The following is an 18,538-nucleotide window of genomic DNA, read 5'->3' as shown; positions in this document are numbered from 1 at the left end:
AGACTAAAAGAGTTAATACTGTGTAAGTTTTATGGACTAGTTTAAGAGCTCAAAAACTTTTTCAACTCAGTCTACAGTCTAGATGTTTAGGTATTTTTCTAAAGCATTAACTTGGACAAGATCTAAGCAGAATTCTGCAAACTTGGCATTTAATTAGGAGACATCAGATTTACCAATCCTGAAAACTTCACTAAATTTAGATCTGTGGCACTCAAGTACCTACTATTTACAGTCCTAAGGGATGATGGGCTTTTTGTTTTTACTGCAGAACATACCAACTTTACAACTCAATGATAACCTGAGTTTTGAGAATACATGAAAGAACCAAAAAGTTTTACCTGATAATCTTCTTCTGTAATAAAGAGGTTGTTCAGTGATTCATTCACAGATTTGTTGTTGTGGTTCTGGACTGAACGCAAATATGGTTTCACCAGTGGTAGCTGTTTAACCTTTAAAATAAGAGTTTGTTACAAATGTCGTACATTGCTAAAGTTCCATGGACAAAAGTTATCCAAGAATGTCTTAGCTCCTTGCTATGAAGTTTTGAGGTTTTAAAAATTATTACCTTGCTGAAATAATTGACTGCACGAGTATGATCCAACCGTGGAGACAGCACCATCAGCAAATCATTTAACAACAGTGGCTTGAATTCTAAGTAGAATTGTATTGCTCTGTAGTATAGTTCCACATTGGCAACCTAAAACAGCAAAAATCCATACATGAGGTAGAGTTACTTCCTAATGAGCTTTCTCTTTCTGAAGACTTTCTCTTCTGAAGAAGGTACACACCTTGGTAATGATATCTTTGAACTGCCCTTCTTTCCACGCATCAGTCGGATGATTCATCATGGTAATTATGGCATTATCATATTCTTCGTACTTGTCATACAAAAACACCAATTCTGCCCAAAGATGAGCTTGTTCTGCAGCTCTTAGCACCTGCATAAGAAAGATTTAATTGCTTTAGATAGATAGGGGTCTCTAATTCTAATTAACAGCAAAAAACACCTTTCTTTTAATTAAAATTAAAGTATTCATTTTAGCTACAGAGTTGCCTTAAAATTAAAGGTTGGTTACCTTAGGAATGTTCACTCTGGACCAGAACAGCTCCAGGTGCTCCCGCATTTTCTGTGGCTTAAACTTAGAATACAGAATAGCTAATTCGGTGAACATTCCCATATGAGCTCGCTCAAGTCCCAGTGCTGCTTCCAACATGGTTATCAGCTCTTCAAAATATCCACGATCCTAAATAAGAGAAAAATGCAATTAAAGACAAGAATATCTGTGGCAAAAGATCTCAGTTAATACAAAAGACTCAGTTAATTACCTGATAGTAGTTGATAAGTTCCTCCAATTCATCTGCATGTACTACAATATGAAGCCCACACATTTGAGCGAGACGGAACTCTTTCCCATCTACACAGGCAAAGCAGACCTACAATTTAAAGAATTGCAATTATGTGAACTCAAGTGTAAACATGGCTGGTTAATTCAATTAATCAGTTTAAAGAACATTCCTAAATAGCATCTTAATTCTTCACTCAAACTGTTGTTTAGATTACCTCTTTCCATGTTCGAGTACTGTTAGCTTTCCTAGCTCCATCAACAGCTGCCTGATATTCACCCAGGTGAACCAGAGTAGATGCCAAGCGTCCAAAATTGGAAACATTATTGTACAACAACTTAGCAGCATCATACATTTTTTCATCATAACAGCGGTCACCAACCTGAAAAAAAAACAAAAACCATTTTCAGTAAGCCTAAACTTAATCTTCTTTCCAAAGTTACAACTCAATTTAATACTAAGAAATAATATTTTTCCTTAGAAACTTTCAGTTGCCACTTCTTGATCCTACTAAGCTAATGAAGTTGCTCAACTATTTTTACACTCCTAAAAAAAAAAATCGGAACAGGAAACCCACTTGCTGGATATGAGCGTTATTTGGCCCATTGATGAACTCTTCTAACTCTGCAAGGCGGTTTGTTTTAGCCAGTGCAAATATCAATTCTGTCTCCACATAGGATTCACGAGCCTTCTTACGGGCCATCTGCAAGTACTTCACCAGTTCTTCCCAGTTTCCTAGGTATAGAAAAACAAATAAGTAAACCCAAACACTAACATACCAACATTTATCTTTTCACTGAAGCAAATGAGAATTGCTATTAATTTCCCCTTCAAAGAGACAGTATAGAGAATAACAAATATAAACAGTGAAAGGCATCAAAATAGTGAAACTTCTATTATGCCTCTGTATTATTACTGACCAAATGAATAGCTGAATCCCCTTTTTCCTTAAAGTTATTGGATTAGAGATAGGTGAGAATTTTGAGACTTCAAAACAGAAAATGAAACTTCCCCATGGAACTTTTAAATTCACAAAACAGACTCTCTTTATCTGAACTAAGACGGAGGGCAAACAGCCATGCAGTCTCTAACTCCTACTTAATACAGAAGAGACATATAACTTAATGCTTAGCTTAGGTACATTTTCTGAGGTGGCAAACACATAAAAGTGAGAAGTCATACCACTAGTATTGGCAGCCTGAACAACTTCCATGTAGGATGAAGGATCATCTGCTTTGATGTAAGAATCAATGGCTTCTTTCACCATTCCTTTCTGTAGCTGGGCTTTTGCGAGCTGACTCCAGACTGCAGGTTCATTGCAGCGTTCAGCAAATTCATATGCCCGATCTAAGTTTCCAATATGTTCGATCAAGACCTAGGCAACCAATTTTTAATCAGAGTTACAGTACAATGAATCTTACCACACAGCAATTACATTTAAACGGTTAGGATTTTATTGCTCTTCTATTGCCACAGCAATAAATTATGCCCATTCTCACAGGACAATACATACATTGAATCAAGACAAGGTACTACATTTAGTAAATCAACTCAGGTAATCTGTAGATTTACCTGCACTGCTGAAGTATTGACGTCAAATTTCCGAAAAATGGCAAATGCTTCTTCAAACAGCTCATTGCTGATGGCGATATTGGCAATATCTGGGGCATCATAATTATCCAGGCGGTTAATATATTCCATGACACGGGTACGGTCAGCCTTGATTGCAGTGAGGATGAGGAGGTTTTGCAGATTCCTTTAAGAAAGAAAGATTTGAATGCAATGTTTGAAAAGCTCATTAGTCATAAAGAAAAAACACTGCAGCTAAAGAGTATTTCGCCTCAGGAGGTAGGGTGACAAGAGGGTATTAGAAAAGTGAGAATTTAGACAACATTCTTTAATCTTTGTCTCTGTTCCTTCTCCAAACTGACAGGCTATAATTAAAGACTAACTATAAAGAGCCAATAGATCCCTCTTCACAGGATACCTGTGTTCACTGAATACAGAGTTATCAAGGACAATTTTCTCCAGCAGTTCAATGAGTTCATTAGGAAGGTCTGCAGTCATAAAAGCCTTGACAGTTACTGACACTTCTTCAGGGTCCTGAGTCTCAGACAAGGCTGTCTGTACAACCTGCAGAGGATATACAGTGAATAAGTACTGAGAGTCAAGGTGGTTTTGATGATATTATCTAATAAGAATAAGCTGGCCTCAGTAGAAAATGAAATAGGCAGAGAAGAAGGAACAAGATAAAATACCTTTAAATTTACCACCCAAAGGTCTTTTTACATAAATCCACATATACCTGTAACATGTATACTTTCGTTCTCTTGAAAAAAAATCACCCTAATTACATAATTTCTAGCTTTTCCCTGATTAAAATATTATCCATAATAACCACTCCTCATTATCACTTTAATGATTACATACAATTCAACCATACAGATGTGGCATTATATACTCAGTAATTCCTCTATTTCTGGCTATTTGCATAGTTCCCAGATGCACCAATGAACATTTTTTCTAGGAAGCTTTGTATTAACTTGGGAATTTTCCTTAGAAATGCTTCCTAAGAATGAAAAATTAATATTCTTTAATTTATTCCCTTCTATATTTATGCTTCTACCAACAATTTTAGAACCATTATTAACAACCTTCAATTTTTAAGGTTTTAAAAAATGTTTTCAATTTTTATATAGATATAAACCCGCATCTCCTTTGCAGGTCTATGCTTACTCTATTGAGATTTATTTAACATTTACCCACTAGGTCATTTGTATTTTCTCACCAATTCTTATCCTTTGCTGATTTACCACTGTCTTGAACGTTTCTAATCAACTGAGTCACTTCTCAGGTATTAGTAAATAGCAATTCTTATTCATTTTATTAAATGTTTAATTTACTGTTATCCTTTTAACTATGATGAATTGAGGAAGTCTTATATAATTAAATTCTCTCTTTCGGGATGTATTTTCTTCGAGAAGATATATTTCACTTTTGTTAATATTTATGATATATATATATTTTAGTACAATTTTTATTTTCTTCTACTTTTTACTGCCATCTCTCATAGTTAAATATGATCCATTTGAGTATATTTGGTATATGATGAGGCAAAAGGTGTTATTCATAGTTAAAAAGATGAGCCTTAAACACATTTGCCAATTTTACCTGATCGATGAGAGGTCTCCTGTAAGGATTGCTTTCCAGCAGCACACTACCCCACAGTTCTGGATCTTTTCGCCGTACCAGATAGCGGGAAAGACTTTTGAAGAGGGAATTCTCATTGCAAACCTAAATGATATTAAAGATTAATTTCATGGTAAGAGATAAAACCTTTTTATAGACTGACTTTACTTTTAAAAGGTTATTTCCTATCATTATACCTAGTTTATTTTTTTATAGCAAAAAAAAAATCCATTACTTTTACATGTATCTTTAATAGGTCACAACCATATTTTTCTTATTAAAATTCAATCAACAGAAAAAACATACTTATTAATTTTTGGAGGCTTTTAAAAAGCACCCTGATGTGGGATCTATATTTGGACTTCATATTCTACTCTACTAGACTATCTATTCATGCACCAGGATGCCAAGTTTTAATTATAGAGGCTCTGTAATGTGCTTTAATAACTGGTAGGGCTAGTGCACCTTCATAGGTTTCTTTTCAGTGTTTTACTAACTATTCTTGTGTGTTTATTTTCCCATGTGTATATGCATACATATATTCATATATTAATGTGTATGTACATAGATGCATTATATCCTAGCTCTGACCACTGGAAGACCCTAGAAGGAAATATACCTAGAGCCTAGATCTGGGTTTCTAATGGTACTCCCCTCTAAAAGGGATCAAAGTTCCCCAGAAAAATGAATGATCCAGGGCTGGGGAGGGTATAAAATGAGCATGGTATAACTTGTTGGGCCAGGAAACAAAAAAGTGCTCCAAGAGCAATGAGACCACGACACAAAGCCATGAGAGGCAGGTTGATGGGATTTTTATCAGTCAAAACTGGAGTAATTTGAAAATCAAAACAATGGATTATAACCCACAGAACTCATGAGTGCATGAATATATGCATGCTGACTGATAAATGCGGAGAAAGGGATAAAGTTGGAAAATCATTATTTTGCAACCAACACATTAAGACTGGTAGAATAAGAATCAATAGATTCAAAACTGGGGGGCAGGGGAGCCATACATACACACACACGCACGCACACACACACGCAAACACACACACACACAGTAGGATTCTCGCATTGTCTTAAATGTCTCTTCACAAAGTACTTAATATCTGCAAGGGGAAATATATCTGCAAGGGGAAATCTATTTATACAATAGGAGAAATTGACAACTTGATAAAAAGTGACCCCCAAAATGAAGGACAAAAGGACATTAGGTGCTTCTGCATGTTATAGCATGAGAAAAACAAAACATCACTTAAGTAATAAATTTTGGATGGAAACGTACAATCTAAATCTAATCAGGAGGAACGATAAGAGAAACTCAAAGCGAAGAACATTCTATTTTTTTTAAAAAGACTTTTCATTTATAAGAAATATACAGAATAGGTGAATCCACAGAGACGGAAGGCAGTTTGGAGGTTGTCAGGGGCTGGAAGGAGGCAGGAATGTGGAGCAACTGCTTAATGAGGACTGGATTTCCTCATGTGGCAATGAAAACTTGGAACTAGAGAGAGGTGTAGTGATTACAAACATTGTAAATGTACTGCAACTGAATTGTTCCCTTTCAAATGGTTAATGTAATGTGAATTTTACCTCAATAAAAAGTTACACATAGAGAAAAAGACTTTTTCCAGTTATGTCTGTCAATAAAAGACAAAGAAAGTGTAAAGAATTGTTTTGGATTAAAAGAGACAAGATAGATATGACAAGTACATGCAATATGTAATCCTAGACTGGAGGGAAAAAATTTCTTTTAAAAGACATTACTGGGTCAATTGACAAAACTGGAATAAAACAGACTGTAAAAAGTATTCTACTTGGGTCAGACTGACTGAGGTTGCCATCTACAATGTGGTTATGAAAGAGAATATCCTTATTCTTAATAAATACACAATGAAGAGGTATAAGGCCATGAGGTATGCAATTTATTCTCATATGGTTAAAAATTTAGATGTGTCTATACATACATACACATATATATAAACATATACATATATGTGTGTGTGTACATATGAGTGCATGAGAACATAAGTGATAAAACTAGCGGGGTTAAATGTTAATGGGTGAATATAAGCTTAATCAACTACTTGAGCCAGTTTAAGTTCATAATTATCAGCAAAGTTTTTTAAAAGAGCATGTATCTTCCAAAGATGCTCCATATTACCTAAAACCACTCTGAAACTCTCAAAATTCACTAATCCAACATTATATATCAGGTTTTTAAAAAATGCAGTCTTGGGACTTCCCCGGTGGCACAGTGGTTAAGAGTCCACCTGCCAATGCAGGAGACGTGGGCTCGATCGGGGAAGATCCCACATGCAACTAAGCGGAGCAACTAAGCCTGTGTGCCACAACTACTGAGCCTGTGCTCTAGAGCCCGTGAGCCCCAACTACTGAGCCCGCGTGCCACAACTACTGAAGCCTGTGCGCCTAGAGGCCGTGCTCCGCAACAAGAGAAGCCACCACGATGAGAAGCCCGCGCACCGCAACGAAGAGCAGCACCGCTCGCCACAATTAGAGAAACCCCACACACAGCAACAAAGACCCAACACAGCCAAAAATAAATAAATAAATTTACTTTGAAAAAAAAAAAAATGCAGTCTTCTCTGTACACGTTCAGCTAGCAGTACTCACATTAATAAGTTCCAGATCACACTGGCCACGTTCATAAGCAACACAGGCTAGATGTGGATCTCTCTTCTCACAATACTTTCCAACAACACGACTGTCATAATAAGGATTTTCCCGAAGAAATCGCTCTGGGTTGTTATTACTGTCTATGTAGATTTTGGCTAAAGCATTGTGAGTAGCAGGCTCTTCACAGCCCTCATGAATTCTAGCCTCCAGCCAAGGCAGAAGCAGTTTCAATCTAGTAAAAAAAAAAAAAAAAAAAAGGAAAAGAAACACACAAAAAAACCCCACATATACACATATTATATTATAAATAGCACATTCTTGACACACTATGTAAGTACCTTATGGTCTATAATGTACTTTCCCATACACTATTTTGAATTCTCAACACGCCTACTACAAATTGCGAAACTAAGACTTGGAGATGGTTAAATGATTTGCCCAAGATTACACAGAAGGTATATATAAGACTGTCTTTCATACTCTCCCAGATCTATCTGCTACATTATCTAGACAGGATATAGAAAAAAGAAGATTATAGGTTCATAGATTGTTCTTAAAATTGGACAAAATGGCTGGACTTTGGATAAGTTTTGTTTAGGAGTAGGATAGAGATGTGGTATGAAAAAATAGGCCTGATTATCTGAAGTTCCTTTTAATTTTCACACAAGTAACATACAACATTACCTGAAGCCAAAAGAAATAGTACCCTAAATATATACTGGGAAAAAAATCTGGTAGCTTTAGAAGCTCTAGCTTTAATACCTCTAGCAGTCATACAATCACTCCACCAAGGGCCATGGTTTTGCTAAGTTATAGCTTATATTTCAATGGTCCAGATGACCAACACTCTTTTACCATGGTTTAAATAACAAAATTGTTACAACCTATAATCACTTTAGTCTCAAACTTTAAAAATTTCTCAAACATTTTCTGAATGTTTGAAACATTCAGATATAAACTCTATGAATACCATTAGCAGAACACCTGTGCCACCTCAGGTTAAAATTAAACCCCATTCTTGATAACCTTTTCATAGCTACAGTAACCTCCTACTATTATACCAACCTCCTACTATTGTACCAACCCACTAACCTCATTTACTACATCAGCACTTTCTGAACACAAAATGTCCCGGCTAAAAAAAGACTTCACTGTATAAGTATTAGAAGCACTCACACTATGTTCTCCTCTACTGGAAATTCATAATTCATATTATCATATCAAGGTTCAATTTAAAAATGAGTTTAACCCAGAGTTACACAGGGAACTCTTTTCTTTTGTCATGCTTGAGAAGAATTTATCAGAGAAGAATTAGTTATTAAATATGGTGGTATCATACCTAACCAAAAGGAGGCTTTTTACATAGTTTACATTAAAAACATATAGCTACATGGTTTTACTCTGTGTATAAATATGCAAAGAAGGTGATCAACTAGATTAACAGATATTCTATATGACAGCTGTAATAGTTCAGAAAACAGTTTTGTTTTTTTTTTCAGAAATAGAGCAAGCTACAGCTAGCTTATCACTTCTAAATTAGGTATCTCCAGGGAATTAAGGTCCATGAGTTACTGAGTAGCTTTTAGGCAACTGACAGGTCATACTTCTATTCATTACCAAGCTAAAAGAGACTAATAATTTATCTTTAGTTATGAAGATTAAAACAGTACTACACCTGTTTCTTTTTTCAACCTCAGCAACAAGCTCATCAGTAGAGAATTGACCTCTTACAACAAGAATCAAGTTTTTAATGACATCTTCAGAGCAATCAACATCAAGTAATCCTCCAATAACCACAGGAAGTCGACTTGGATTCACCTATGGTTTAAAAAAAAAAAAAGAAGAAGAAGAATGTCATTACGTTACTAATAAGCAAAACCAAAAGGAGTTTTAAAAAATAAAACTCATTTCCCTCTTCAAGCTCAGTTTTAAAATTCAGTAATAAACTGAGTCTAAATTTACAACTAGACAAAGAAATTTAGCAGGAAGTCTGCCTTGGTTAATTAATTACTTCAGCATTGCTCCAAAGGACAAATAAGTCCAAAGAAGCTAAAGTCACAGAATGACTGTGAAAACAAAAGGCCTCCATCATAGCAAAACTGCCTTTCTATTTCTGGAGTTAGAAGGTGAAGTTTCTAATATCTTTATTTAAGATGGTTTTAATACTATGCTTTGCAGCCTATGGCCTCCATACAGATACCACAAAGGCTATCAAATAAGTAGGGTGTAGGCCACTCAATTTTTTCAACTACAGCAGTTCTGTTTTGTTTTACCTACTTGGAATGCACGTAAAATTTTAATCAAAGAAAGGATTCTGCTGGAAAAAAAAAAAGTTGAAAGCCATTGTAGCAGACCACTCTTACTGGACACAGAGTTTCAAAAGGATGAAGATTTCCAGTGTGAGCAGTAAAATCTACAAGATTATATTTTAAAGTTATCTAAGTATTACTTACCTTCTGTACATATATCTCTATATACTTTTGAAGATTATTTCTATATAAATAGAGCACCAAATCATGGACAAAGTCAAATCGATCACACACAATGATAAGTGGTAACTGATCTGTTAGCTTTGCTTCCTGGAAAAAAAAAAAGAAACCTTAATTTTCTTCTTCTGTGAGTTTATCAGTGTAAAATATGAGAATCTGTTCTACACTTGTGGGAGAGGCTCACATAAACTTGGCTACTCTTAAAAGTGCCCAACCCAGTTTCCATAAATTTTTATGAAGTAATACCTAGAGTCACAGCAAAATACCAGGTCCTTTCCACATACAATCCTTTACAAAAAAAGTAACAAGACTTGTGAGCCATCAGTGGCGCTCAGGATATAAAATCATCATACTGGGACTACTTTCATTAATAGTAACAACTGAATTTGTAGTTGATTTAAGAGGTATAGTCACACTGTCAAAATTAGGCATATTGGCTCACTTTTGTTTCAAACTGATGACTTTTTACCCCTCCCCATTCCAATCTATATGGCCGTCTTCTAACACTGTTATAATGAAGCCTAAAAGGAGCAGCATGATAGTGATGGCCATGAATTTAAATATACCACATGTTGCTATAAAAAAAAAAAAAGATTTAAAAGATAAAAAGCATTTAAAGCATCTTTAAATTGCCAACTGCTTTTACCGTTACAAATACCAAGCTATAATCCTACTTACAGATTGACATAGATGTTATAGACAGGTAGGTAACACCTGTACTGGGCATTTACCTGATACATGTCCTGTTACATTCCACAGATATTAGGTACAGCACAAAAAACAACAGTTTCCATCAGGAATTCATTTATATACAGTGAAACATTCCTCAGTAAATGATTCCTCTACGGATTGTCTACTGAAGAAGAACTAAGCAGGACAGGACTTTCCTCAATGACAGCCACAAAAAACGTTATTTGCAAGGTTAGAATAAATCCTAAGTCTAGCACTTATAAGTCACCCAATTATAAACAATTATAATTAATCTATGAAGTGTTCAGAGAACACTAAACTAAATCTGGAGTCATAAGAAATCCTGAATTAAACAAACAAACAAACAAAAAAATGGCTGTAAATCTGAAGTGGAAGTCCAGCTGCAGATTTTTCCCATCAAGGAAAGTCTAAAGCAAGTATTATTTAGCCCCATGGAAACTCTGTACTAAGAGCTGCTATAATCATTTCTAAAGAGAATGTTTGATCTACCTATGCAAAAGATTTTAGCAGGCCAAGTTTTTCCTACTAAACACACATCAACACACTAATCTTCTTTATCTTGTTTAATATACATATAAAATATTACCTTCTGCATTTTACCACTTAGGGAGAAAACATACTTGGCAAGTAATCTAAGATTACTTAGGTATTCTAGTCTCACGCGTGGGTGGTTTAAGATTTCTGCTGCAAAAGACAACTATTTGTATTCACAAAGAAAATTTAAATTTGAAAAAAGCAGACAAAAACTGGGATACTTTCTTGATTACCTAAATTTGCATATGATTTCATATATGAAAATAATGCTATTAATATTTAAAATTTTTATTTAAAGGTTACCCTTTAGGTATTATGATTAGAAATTTTAGGATCAAAATTGCAATTATATAAACATATTCAGGTTTTCTTAAACATAAAGTTTGGAGATATAGCAGGGAACAAAGTAAGCATTCCCCAAAGAGACTTACATTCTAGTGGGAAGAGACAATGCTAAGTGTTATAAAGAAAAAGAGAACAAGACAAGGGGGAAGTGAGGATGGAACTGGAATAGATTTTATTTTAGACAGGGTAATCTGAGACATCCTTTTTCGTGACATTTGACTGGAAATCTGAAAGAAGGTAAGGGAGCAGGTCATGAAGGTCTGAGAGGTAAGTGGGAAAGGGCACAAGCAAAGGCCCTGGGGCAGCAGAGGGTTTGGGGAGTTCCAGGAATAGCAAGCAGGCCAGTGAGGTTGAAACAAAACCTGGAAAATAAGATCAAAGGTAGCAAGAGGCATGGGTCTAAAGAACAGTTTTACATTTTCTATGCAAGGCTACAGTTCCACAAGGTTAGGGCACGAGCCAAATAATGCTACTGACACTATTTCATCCTGCTTACAGGTTACTCTAAAGGAGAATTCATATTCTATCAACCTCTGTATTCCTGGTGGCTAGCATGTAATTGGCACTTGTCTAATGTTCAAGATTAGATTCAGAGAAGTATTTTTCTTATTATCACAGTTTGCATACAACACCAGTTATAATACAGCTAGTAACTCCAAAATGAAGTTTAATAACAGTGATGATGAAATGTAGCAACCTGCTACAAACTACAGATCAATAAGGAAAGTGAGTAAATGGTTTAGTATGTTCATTCTCATTACTGGGGTGAAAGGCTGAATATCCAATAGTAGCATATTAGCACTGAGCTCCCATCTCAGATTATTTAATGATAAGAGACTAGGTTTTTTCCTCTAACTCAGGCTGGTATTAAAATTCCTTCAAGGAGTCAGGAATAACTTAAAACCAAAAAGAAACAAAACTTGCCTGCTAGAAAGGCTGACAATACCTTATTTCCAAGGCCCACCAACACAGCTTATTAACCACGGTTATCACTTGAACACCTATGGCATACAAGGTACTTGATAAACACAGCTTGTGGTTGAAGAAACCAAGGCTGAGGCACCTTAGTTAACTGGCCTGAGGTTAACAGCTTTATAGAAAGAAAAGGAATTTGAACCATGTCTGACTTTTCAAAAGCCCATAATTCACATCCACTCTCCTCTATTAGACTTGTATCCAATTCACAAGTATGGAGGGGGATTCCTCATCTAATTAGATCTCATGGAATAAGCAATGTAAGACGGCCACATCCTAGTTTCCTGAGGGTTTTTTATGAAGCTCAAGGTCATCATAATTAGGTGAAAATAGTTAACTTAGTCCTGCTTTACATATATATGACAACTCAAATATTACAACCCAATGCTCAAGAAACTACAATTGAAGCATAAAAGCTGAGAGCTTAATGAAAACAAATCAGTGTGGATCTGGTAGTATTTTTAAAAAAAGGAAACAGTACTGTCACTCAAAGGAGGAACTGGACTGGTGTTATGGGTACACTAGTCAAGCATAGAGTATCAAATCTTTCTCATTTGGACGTTTTTTTTCTGACACCAGGAAGTCATGGGTTCAAACATATACTAGCCAGGCTCCTCAGAATATTCATGATGGCCAAGACATTATAAAGCTATACTTCTGGGGAATGTTTATCTTTTAATATAAAACATAGGGCAACTTCAGCACTTTAACTACATCATTACACTAAAACACCTAGGGGTTTAGCTATTTAATCTAGGTATTAAGTTCTTCAGAAGAAGAATCAGCTAAAACAACTATAGATTATCTAAAAATGATCAGTGTAGGAGTAAGAAAAGCCTGTTCTTTCCTACTAAATTGCACAATGAACATTTTGGTTTTAGTTTCAATCTAAAATTCTTCCAGACGAAAAAAATACTTAAGAACTTTATATACAATCTCTGGAATCATTTAATATATTTTTAATATAAATGTAAAATACGTAAATATGTATTTTGGGGGGATCTGAATGTTCTGTAGTTTTCCTAATTTTTATAAACGACTACCAATTTTAAAGTCTTACCTTCCTCACAAAGTAATTAGTAGGTATGAGAATAAAGGTAAAGTTAAGTTAACCATTAAACAAAAATTAACTGCCCTCAGGTATGCTGTAAAGGTCTAAGAATCTTCAAACAATTACTCTTCATTCCAACACAGGCAGTTCTTACTTCTCCATAACCAAATTCGTGTCACAAAGCTGAGGGTTTTTTTGTTCAATTGTACCTTCAATTTATGAATTACACATGATTAATATTTAGTTTCTAGAGTTAGGCTAATCAACGACAGAGATTAACCTATGTCCTTTACACAACAGAACCCTTTGCATATAATACAGGCCCCTTAAAATAACACTGAGGGCAAGCTGATCTTAATATTCAAAAAGAGCCTAAATGATATTCTAAACACTGAGCATCTACAATCACTTTTCAAAAATTTTCTTCTAAAATTAAAGTGAAAGAAAGGAAATTCCTTAGAGATAGTGTTATTTTCCTCTTCATTTAAACAGATGGTCATTCTTAAGTATTACTTACCAATTTCCTTCCTTATTTCAAAGGAAACCACAGAATATTAAATTTGGAAGAAATAATTCAGCATACAATTTGAGAATGCTAAGAATTTCACTTTTAGGGGAAAAAAATATTTTAAAACTGTGAGCAAACCTTTGCAGAACTGCCGATCTTCAACCCAACCAGAAAATGCATTACTCTTACCTTGAGAAAATTCTTGACTCGCTCAGGATCATAGCAGTTGCTTTCTCTGCAGATTCTTTCTACTTCTTTGATCTGCCCTGTCTTGCAAGCTGCCTGAATATATTTAAAGTGCACATCTGGGTCCTGACTAAAGTTAACAATGGATCCCAGAAAATAAAAAAGACCTTAAAGAAACAAATAATTGAAATTAAGCACAGGTGTACCTTTGAGAACGACAGACCTGAAAAATACTTAAGCAATTAAAAAACATTATGTCAATTATACCTCAATTTAAAAAACAAGCAAAAACCCCCACAGTTATACTGAATAGTCCCAAATAAAAACTGGTTGCTCAAAAAGCTCAATAAGAATATTAAATAGTCCACTAAGCAGTTCAATAAATGGATTTGTACTTTAATCCCTACAGAACAGAAAATTCAATGTTTTCTAGTAGTTGAGAAATAGGTGACAGCTATTTAATATCAAAGCTAATTATCATACCATATTCCATATGAGAAATTTTAAATGAAGTCCACTATAGCAGGTGTTTCTCTATACGCAGTTAATAGGAAACACACAAAAGTAGCTTAAAAAGAATTTAATGCAGTGCCGTTCAACAGAATTTTCTGCAATGATGCAAATATTCTATATCTACACTATCTAATACAGTAGCCACTAACCACACGTGGCTATTGAGCACCTGAAATGTAGCTAGTGTGACTGAAGAACTAAATTTTTAATTGTATTCAATTTTAATTACTTTAAATTTACATAGCTACATGTGGCTAGTGGCTACTGTACTGAATGAACAGTATAAACATAGTGCACAGTTAACACAGAAACTGAAAAAATTAAGAAAACTAGTAGGAATCGCTTATTCCTTCTGTCTAGAGCAGTACTACAAGAAGAGGGAAGAAAAGGTAAGTAGAGACCAGATATTTAGCTAATGAACCTAAAAGCCACCAACAGTGATTACATTAATACTCAGCATAGGGCTTCCCTGGTGGCGCAGTGGTTGAGAGTCCACCTGCCGACGCAGGGGACACAGGTTCGTGCCCCGGTCCAGGAAGATCCCACAAGCCGTGGAGCGGCTGGGCCCGTGAGCCATGGCCGCTGAGCCTGCACGTCCGGAGCCTGTGCTCCGCAACGGGAGAGGCCCGCGTACCGCAATAAAAAAAAAAAAAAAAAACACTCAGCACAACAGTGGTTCTCAACTGGGGGCAAGATGGTTTTCTTCCCAGGAGACATTGAGCAAGGTCTGGAGACATTTTAGTGGTCACAATTGGTGGAGCTGATGCTCCTGGCATCCAGTGGACTGAAGCCAGCAATGCTGCTAAATATCCTGCATGCATACAAAAATGTACCCCCCAACACAACAAATTATCCAGCCCAATATGTCTGTATCGCTGAGGTTGAGAAAACCTGCTACAGGGACAAGTCACAAAATTTCCTTGGCTAGAATCGTTTGCCATTATAAGAGTCAGACAATATAAACACAATCATTACATACCTGATCATTAGTATTTTCATCTTATACAATTATGACAAAGCTACTACATATATTTGTATCTTAAAATTTTGCCTTTAATTCACCTATAAAATATCCATGCAGACAGTCTTCTTCACCGCATGTCCCTGGAACCTGGTATAGAACCTGGTATAGAATATGCCTGACAATAGTTACTGAATAAGACGACTTAAAATATCCCATCAAAGTAAGCTTGTAGAAAGAATTTCCAACAGCCTATGACAAGTCCATATAGCCTATGACACTGTCCGTTTAACAATAACCCTCTTGGCTACCTTAAATAATTTAAAACAACTCAAACTCCTAATTACCTTCAAAACTCTTGAAAGATTCAAAAAGTTCAATCAGAGACTGAGTGGACAGTTGTTCGTGATACTTAGAAGCCACTTGCACACAGATCTGTAGATTCTGACGAATATTGGCAGATAGCATGGCTCTGAGGCATTCCAGGGAGTCTTCTACTGATAAGGACCCAAAGTAATTCACTAACCACTAGAGGACAAAATAAATAAGTAAATAAATAAATGAAACAATGTTAAACCTAATGGTGGTATGAAATTACTATCATTCAGTAATACAAACACATTTTCGGTATACCAATTAATCATAACTAATAGTTAGGTAAGAGCCTAAAATACCTCAGGGTTAAGAAGATGGGTATGAACAACTGCACGCTTTATATCATATAAGTCAGTGAAGTGTTCTAAAGCACGCTGCAGGAGGCCCGCCTTCTCACACAGCTGAGCGATATGAGCCCGGTCATAATGCGTGAACATCTGATTCCCTAGAATAGCATCTGCGACCTATAAAACCATAAAAAGGATGAGCTTTTTTTACTACTCCATTTATATCAGTAACTCCATATGCAGATTACATATTAAGATTCAACAGTGAATTAATTGGTAAAGGAGAGAAAGTACAAAAGAATGTTAGCTAAATTTTCTAAAATGAGGAACAGGCATGTCAGTAGCTTCAAATAATCTAAGAAGCTCTGAATAACTACAAAAGCAGTGTTGGAAACATGCCTAGAAAGCATGAAAACACGTACTTGAGGTGCATGCATAAGGTTCATCTCAAGCAACCTTGTCTGTAAAGGACCTTCAGATGGGCGATTATTCTTCAGTGCATCAAGCAAGAATGCAGTGCACTGCTGAATTAGATTGTATTCCATAAACACATCGACAATCTGCAAAAAAAAGATTTAAAGGAAATTGTTTTAAGATACTTAAAAGCTGCTTTATGATACTGTTGACAATATATGTAAATGAAAGGAAATGAAACATTATCTCTTTCTTCACATATAAAACACTGCCAGATCAAATCCCAGATTTAAAGAATATTATTTGGACAGCATAACGTCATAATTTAAGAGTAAGTTTTTGTCTTCTGGAGTTACTTTTAGTTCTAGTAAAAACAACCACAAAATATTTCAAGATACTATATAATAGCAGAATATAAATTGATAGATTTAAAATTTTGATGACTGATTGGTTGATGCATGCATGCATGCATGCATGCCACGCCACACGGCATGCAGGACCTTAGTTCCCCGACCAGGGATCGAACCCGTACCCCGTGTGGTGGAAGCACGGACTCCTAACCACTGGACCGCCAGGGAATTCCCTGATGAACTATTTAAAATATACAAAAGCATAAAAATGAAAGAGTCTGTGACTCCCACTTCATATATGCATCTCTTCCCTCTCCCTTCACCTAGTGGCAGCGGCTATCCTTTGTGTTTTATTATTCCCATATATTTTTCATATTTTTAACACATATACCACTCTAAATGAGATGGTATTTGTTCTGCATGTTTTAGAACTGTATATAGATGGTATCTGACTGTCCACTCTTCTGCAACTTGCTTTTTTGGTAACGTACTTAAGGTTTATCCATGTAGATCAACACAGCTCTAATTTCTACAGATAAAAAAGTTAACCCATTCTTCTCCAAAGTTGTTTAAACTCAGATCTCCCCCATTCTCTATACTTCTACAAAATACATTTTAACTCCTTTACCTGTGTGATATCAGCAAGAGGTTCTTCATCCTGAACTAACATTTGAGCAAACTGCTGCCCCTGATCTGGACTGATTCGCATAACATTTCTCAGCAGAAAGATCCAGTCTGGAGTATATCCAACCTACAAAGAGACAAAAACTTAAGCCCTGCTACAAAGTTCCATTTTTATATCATTTAAAGGCTTTTTCTGCAATAGAATCTTGCTACTACAGACAGAGCTAATGGTGAAAATACAAATTCAGTTTTAACTTAGATGCTCAATTTGATCTTGGTTTATACAAGACAAATAGACACCTTGGTGATAACATATTTGAACAAATAGCTATACATTTTTATAATTGGCTTATTCAGTCTCATTGACCACCAAAAAAATCTGTTCTAACAGGTTAAACATGCCCTAGCAGCTTAAATTCTATAAGCCATGCAAGAGTAACTGTCTCCATTTTTGAAGTGTAATTCTATATGCGAGCCATAACAGCATTTTTATACTTTTCCAAGTAATTATAAATATGTAAGGAAATTCACTATTAAAGTCACTGAGAGTTACTATAAGCTAATTTCTCTCTTAATGTTTTAATGAATTTATGTGGAGAATCTGTTTCATTGAACTCACTTTTTTAGCATATAAAACAATCTTCTGGACTTGACCTGTTTCTGCAAAGCACTGAATGACTTTATTTGGCACATTAGCCCTTAGGTACACACTAAGTGCCAATGTAGGGTCCACAGATTTCACAAGGTCTCCCAGTTCTTCAGAGCATTCCAGCTGTCCAAAGGAAAAAGAGACTGTTTAGTAAGCCATGAGCTGCTGTATAAATCAGCAATTGACACTACTTCCAATATAAATAAAAACTAACATGACAGGCACTTAGTTTCTCAGTTGTCCCAGAATGTATTATAAATATGCAGGGGTTGTGGTTATAAAGACTCTTGATTTTTTAATTAATTAATTAATTAATTAATGTATTTATTTTTGGCTGTGTTGTCTTCGTTGCCACGTGCAGGCTTTCTCTAGTTGCGAAGAGCAGGGGCTACT

The 18,538-nt window shown here is 35.5% G+C and overlaps 1 protein-coding gene across 4 annotated transcripts in view; it reads right to left on the bottom strand.

Moving 5' to 3' along the window:
* The window catches only part of CLTC (clathrin heavy chain), a 65,944-nt gene that overhangs the window by 14,382 nt on the left and 33,024 nt on the right, over window positions 1–18,538 (bottom strand). For all 4 annotated transcript variants that reach the window (XM_027087244.1, XM_027087245.1, XM_027087246.1 and 1 more), the window contains exons 9-28: window positions 18,116–18,268; window positions 17,501–17,623; window positions 16,531–16,668; window positions 16,121–16,285; window positions 15,794–15,974; window positions 13,976–14,139; window positions 9,627–9,752; window positions 8,849–8,991; window positions 7,171–7,405; window positions 4,516–4,638; window positions 3,332–3,477; window positions 2,917–3,100; window positions 2,527–2,719; window positions 1,922–2,079; window positions 1,562–1,726; window positions 1,327–1,434; window positions 1,077–1,244; window positions 789–938; window positions 566–697; window positions 339–449 (exon numbers count right to left, since the gene is read on the bottom strand). In XM_027087244.1, coding sequence (XP_026943045.1) covers window positions 339–449; window positions 566–697; window positions 789–938; window positions 1,077–1,244; window positions 1,327–1,434; window positions 1,562–1,726; window positions 1,922–2,079; window positions 2,527–2,719; window positions 2,917–3,100; window positions 3,332–3,477; window positions 4,516–4,638; window positions 7,171–7,405; window positions 8,849–8,991; window positions 9,627–9,752; window positions 13,976–14,139; window positions 15,794–15,974; window positions 16,121–16,285; window positions 16,531–16,668; window positions 17,501–17,623; window positions 18,116–18,268 — 3,066 coding nt within the window. The remainder of the gene's footprint in view (window positions 1–338; window positions 450–565; window positions 698–788; window positions 939–1,076; window positions 1,245–1,326; window positions 1,435–1,561; window positions 1,727–1,921; window positions 2,080–2,526; window positions 2,720–2,916; window positions 3,101–3,331; window positions 3,478–4,515; window positions 4,639–7,170; window positions 7,406–8,848; window positions 8,992–9,626; window positions 9,753–13,975; window positions 14,140–15,793; window positions 15,975–16,120; window positions 16,286–16,530; window positions 16,669–17,500; window positions 17,624–18,115; window positions 18,269–18,538) is intronic.

The sequence above is a fragment of the Aethalodelphis obliquidens genome, unplaced genomic scaffold, assembly GCF_003676395.1.
Source record: "Aethalodelphis obliquidens isolate GAN/ISIS:26980383/991018 unplaced genomic scaffold, ASM367639v1 scaffold58, whole genome shotgun sequence".
Lineage (NCBI taxonomy): Eukaryota > Metazoa > Chordata > Mammalia > Artiodactyla > Delphinidae > Aethalodelphis > Aethalodelphis obliquidens.
This window is presented reverse-complemented; position numbering and strand designations above follow the sequence as displayed.